Source organism: Sinocyclocheilus grahami, unplaced genomic scaffold, assembly GCF_001515645.1.
Source record: "Sinocyclocheilus grahami isolate Dianchi unplaced genomic scaffold, SAMN03320097.WGS_v1.1 scaffold120.1, whole genome shotgun sequence".
NCBI classification, from domain to species: domain Eukaryota; kingdom Metazoa; phylum Chordata; class Actinopteri; order Cypriniformes; family Cyprinidae; genus Sinocyclocheilus; species Sinocyclocheilus grahami.
This window is the reverse complement of record NW_015505299.1, coordinates 1,345,284-1,350,783: the sequence shown is the minus strand read 5'-3', so window position 1 is coordinate 1,350,783 and position 5,500 is coordinate 1,345,284. Positions and strand designations below refer to the sequence as shown.

The window sequence follows — 5,500 nt, the reverse complement described above, 5'->3', positions numbered from 1 at the left end:
GGATATAGCTGCCACCTAACTACTAATATACCTAATATCTGCCACCTAATTGTTGCTTATTGTATACCGTTTCACACACTATTCTTAAAAAAAATAGTAGCTAGTATACACTGTGTACTGGGCAGTAAGCTGTAAGCTAGTGTGCCGTTTCGAACACAGCCTAAGTGAAGTTGAAAAGACCAAGGGCTTTTTGAGCCAGTTGGGACAGAGCCCTATGGGTGCGTCCCAAATTGCGTACTTATGCACTAGTCTATGATGTTTTGTAGTACACTCTAAAAAATGCTGGGTTAAAAAGGGACAAACCCAGCAATTGGGCTGTTTAGAAACATAACCCGCGGGGTTATATTTAACCCAGCATTTTTTAGAGTGTACTCGCCTCACATACTGTTTTTCACCTACTAGGCTATATAGGAGGGAAGTATGCCATTTCGGATGCAGCGTTGAACACTTCATGCACTCGAGTATCTGCGAAGGGGGAGGGGCTATTAGACTCCGATTATGAACGACAAAATAAACTCAAAATTCATACACTACATGGCTGAGTACATATAGTGTATAGTGCATTGGGGACGCAGCTCTACTGTTTTATCTGAAACTGTTTTTTTAAGTACTAGGTTGTATACACTACATACTGTGCTTGTTCAGTGAGTGGTTAGTCTGAAACAGCACGCAGTATACAGTACGCAGTGAGCCACTGTGTACTGCGAGCCCTCCACTGGCTGCGTGAGAAACCCCGTACAACCGGAAGCGGAAAAAAAATCCCGCGGCATGAGTTTCGCCGCCATTTTGCATCAGAGCTGTTGAAAAGAGTGAGATAGAAAACAGACACACGGCGGGGTTTGGCCACGTTATCCTCTCTCAGTACATTTCCCTCTGGATTTATATACCCAACATAATCCGAGCTATTAACTGACAGGTATGAGAGCGTTCTGTTGAGGTTTGGTGAAGGCGGAGTCGCTTGTGTTCGCGGTGAAAGTGACGCTTCGTGTCGCACCGGCTTCTGCGGCGCGTCGCGTCTCGTTTCAGCGCAGCAGCGCGTCGCGTCTCGCACATTCAGGCAAACAAGCGTTCGTGTGTTGTGTTTGAAGTGTGTCAGGTGCTGCTGAAAGCCTCTCGCGGGGGCTGAGGACAGGCTTTATCAGCGCGCGGGGCGTCCACCGCGAGTGTGTTGTGGCCTAGCGAGTGTGCCCTTGTCCGACACAACAAAGAGACACAGCCCGCGCAGAAAACCTGCTTTAGTCCACACCGACGACAGTTTGACGTAAGCGAGTCGCACGCCGTGTAAATAAACGCGTTTGTGATCCGACGAAGCGGCGACTTGCGCTGGGTGTGTGTCAGAAATGGCCGTTTGGTCCGTAGCCCGCGGGCTGCAGCTAGCGCACGTGCTGCCGGAGCGGGAATCTAGCGCACGTGCTGCTCTGAGTGACAGATACAGCACGTGAGCGGTGCCTTTGCGCTCTCTCCTCGCGCGCCGTTAACAACAGCAGGCTGAAGTGTCATACATGTGTTATGCATGCGGTGTTTGCGAATATGGTAGTTGGTTTGGATCAGACGAGTGCTGATGTGTCCAGCAATACAATGTCTCTGTATGACTGAGTTGCATCCAAGTGAAGTATAATGCATTTTTGAAATCTGATCAATGACAGATAGCCTACTTGTGCTTGAGAGAAAGCTGTGAAGAGGTTGATGCTTATTTGCTTGAGCATTGGCCCCATGTTTGGCCATATTGAGATTATGGTTAAATAATGGCAGTCAATGTCTCAGTATCTCAATATGGCAAACAACAGCTGATAGCCTGCTGTATAAGAGGCAGTCTTTCAGTACCGTGGTATCGTGTGAGACCATCTCTGTGCTTTCACAGTACTTTGTAATGACAGGGAAGCTCTATGAAGGATAGAAATGAACAAGTATTGGGAGTTTGGCATCACAGTAGAGTAATTCAGTGCATGGTCTGGGCATATTGTGTTCTGCTGGGTAGCACTTATGTAGTTTCCGATACGATACCGATACTTTTAAAGGCCAGTATCGTCTATACGGATATGGTACTTCTAAACCTTTGAATTATGAAATGTATTAAATTACTAAGAGTAAAATTGGTAGTGATATCCACTTAACTTTATATTTGAAGCACGTTTTAACATTCGATACGCTTTAATTGCAACTTATTAGGTTATATTTGTGCTTGCACGTGGTTAAAATACGTTTACTGTAGTGGTAACCTACTAATACTATAGTTTAATAATACTAATAAGTACGGTCACTTCAGTAAAATCATGGTTCATGCTCTCCGTGATTGATTAGTTCTGTCTTGCAACATTTGCGCGTGTTCAGATGAGCAGGAAAATAGTTCTATGCTACAGTTATTCGCTAACATTGGTTATTCGTCTAATTCAATGCATATTGTACGCATACAATTTTTTGTTAAATAAGTATCGATACTTTCGATACTTCAGGATCGAGACGCCCATCCCTAGCGTTGGGTAGTTTTTTTTTTTTTAATTTTTTTTTCAGCAACAAGATGTTAGATTTGAAAATGCACAGTATGAAATGAATTTAAGTGCTGTAATTGGTCACCGTTCATAAGTGAAGAGTAATTTCTGTGGCACAAGCAAGCGGCAACCTTCCGGTCTCTGCTGAAACCAACACGGAAGTGACTTATACTGCAATTCATCGACTGGCCGCTAGAGGCGGGCTGCAAAAGAGAGTCAGTCCCATTGACTCCCCATGTTAAAATGCCCAACTTTACAGCAGAAAAAAACATGTTTACAGCCTGGTGCAAAAAGTGATTTTGGTCTATATAGCTAATTTTGCTCTTTGTGACAACTGTGAGGGTGGTGAATTTTTTTTATAACTCATCCGTTTAAATTATATTAAGCCTTAAAGTTGTGCATAATTAAGGGCGTGGCCACATGAGTGACAGGTGGATTTGCGCTGCTGTCACCACTGTGGAGCTAGGTGGGCGTGGCTTCAGCAACCAGCTCCACCCACGTCCCGCCTCGTTGCCCATTTTCGATTATCCAGGAGTGACGCGCTTCCAAGATGGCGATGGCCCGCTCCGCCCACTTTAGGCTTAAAAATGCTCTTCAGAAACCTACGGGTGACGTCGCGGACACTACGTCCATGGGCACAGCATCAGCAGATAGAAATGGCTGTTATCAAACAGGTTTTTCTGAACACTTCCTTCATCTGTCATTGGCCAGACAAACGGATTGTCCCGCCCCAAAGCAGTGATTGGCTCATTGTTAATGTGTCAGGCTGGCTGTGATATTCAAACAAACAGCAGTGTCTTAAATGTACCACTAGGAATGTCTCACAGCTGTCTATGAATACTGCATTGAGATATGAAGAAGTAATATAGAGTCATTTACACTTTTTTTGCCGTCACTGATTCACATAAATCATGCTGTGGTCTAATGTGTGTAAAAATCCCATGTAATATCTCAAATGATAAGATCTAAAACTAGAGTCTGATATTTATTTTTTAGGACTGATACAGATATTAATTGTCTAATAACTCGTGTGCATGAACAGTTTTTTTAAATTAGGCCTGTTTCTATGTTTTGACTCGCCTAATAACTATATGATCAGTAGGCTGCAATATTAAAAAAGTGCTTTATGAATTTATAGCCATTGTAATGTTTATATAACGATTAATCATGCATGTTTTTTTTTTAAGTCTTAATGGTTTCAGGATATGTTTAATTAAATCTTTCTCGTTTGATTCTCAAGAATGGCTGTTTTATTTAAAATCCAAACAGCATAATACATTATTCCTGTGAATGTGGTTCCTTGGAGCAAATGGTGGTTTGACAGATTATCTGTATTCTAATAAAAACTGCATGCATATTGCATAATAGTAAAAGAGTAAAGATACTGTTTATAAGCATTAAACGCTGCTTGCAAGTAAAATCAAGTTTGTCCTGCAGCCTTTCAGCATCTCTCTACTTGTGGTGATGAAGACAGCCGGCAGGCACCAGATCGCTCAACTTTGACCCAGTTTTGGATTAATTTGGCCCCTTACATCTGCACAGGTCCCGGAGACATGGCCACGGAGCATATAAATGGAAATGGTTCGGATGAACCAGTGGAGTCTTCAGCGGCAGTTACCCATTCAGAGCACTTCCAGACGCTACTAGACGCCGGCTTACCTAGAAAAGTTGCAGTCAAACTAGATGAGATTTACATAGCAGGTGAGACGTTACGCATCTAACTCTACATACGACTGAATGTTCACTCTTAGAAATATAGCTTCCTAAAGGAGGGGGGGGGGGGGTTCCCCAAAGGACCTTTCAGTCAAGAGTTGTGAAAAGAGCCGTTTTTGTTTGTGTGTTTGTAGAACATTTTAATAATCTAAAGAATGTTTTTCCACTGTAAAGAATAGGGATGCACAATATTATCGGACCAATATCGGAATCTGCCGATAATGGCTTTAAATGTAAATATCGGCATCGGCCCGATTTGAAAAATTATGCCGATATGTCTTGCTGATAAGAGGAATAGGTTAACTCGTGTGCTAGCGATTACATCACGTCAGCAGTGTGACTCATTTTTGAAGCAAAGTTTTGTCTGAATGATGATTAGATTCACTCTTTTGGATCGCTGCATTTAAACTGAGAAAGTGATAAATATATCGGTATCGGCTATCGGCCAAAAAGAGTTAAAATATCAGGATATCGGCAAAAATCCAATATCGTGCATCCCTATTTGTGGATGTTAAATGTTCTCTGTGGAACCAGCAATGCCAATAAAGAACCTTTAGTTTTGTATTGTGGTATTTGTTTGTGGCACGTTTCACAACTTCCAATATTTCACGTTTATGCTTTTTCCGGATGTTTTATTCAAAGTGTCTTCAAGTATATACATGCATTCAAGTATACATTTTTCTCCTTGGAATTGAACCCATGACCATGGCGTTTTGTGTACTATTATTTTTTTCACTACTGGCACTAATGATATACCCAATAACCAATATATAGAATGTATTGTTTATGTATGATTTCCATAATTTGGGAAACGTGGACAGAATTGCGGAATCCAGTCATAAAAATGGAATTTACTGCATAATGTGGAATGTCACGGAATTTGCCAAATTTTGGATGAATAAATCAAAAGTAGGTCATTACTCTTAAATCATGGACCAGTATCTGTAAATATTAGGCCGCAAAAATACTTTAAATATGAATCCTGCATGTTCTGTGTGTCTGTATGAATGAAAGGCGCAGACACACGGTTTCGTTTACTGCACATACTGAAGCGCACTTGACGTTCGCGGTGATTGCAGCGTGTGCTGTCTCACTAAATGAGGACATAAATACATGACCAACATCTCCGAAACTGGTCTGAGAGTACTTCATTAGCATTTTACCGTTTAATTTAAGTAAAACTACCGTCATATCATATCGAGATGAGAACCAAAAGGGCATAAGTAACATTTTGAGTGAAATGTGTGTGTATATATATATATATATATATATATATATATATATATATATATATATAT

The 5,500-nt window shown here is 41.4% G+C and overlaps 1 protein-coding gene across 1 annotated transcript in view; it reads left to right on the top strand.

Moving 5' to 3' along the window:
- Positions 1-762: 762 nt before the first annotated feature.
- LOC107589785 (heterogeneous nuclear ribonucleoprotein Q-like) overlaps positions 763-5,500 on the top strand; it is an 18,196-nt gene continuing 13,458 nt past the window's right edge. The window contains exons 1-2 of the mRNA XM_016278314.1: positions 763-916; positions 4,032-4,190. Of these exons, the coding sequence (XP_016133800.1) occupies positions 4,043-4,190 (148 nt within the window). The 5' untranslated portion in view covers positions 763-916; positions 4,032-4,042. The remainder of the gene's footprint in view (positions 917-4,031; positions 4,191-5,500) is intronic.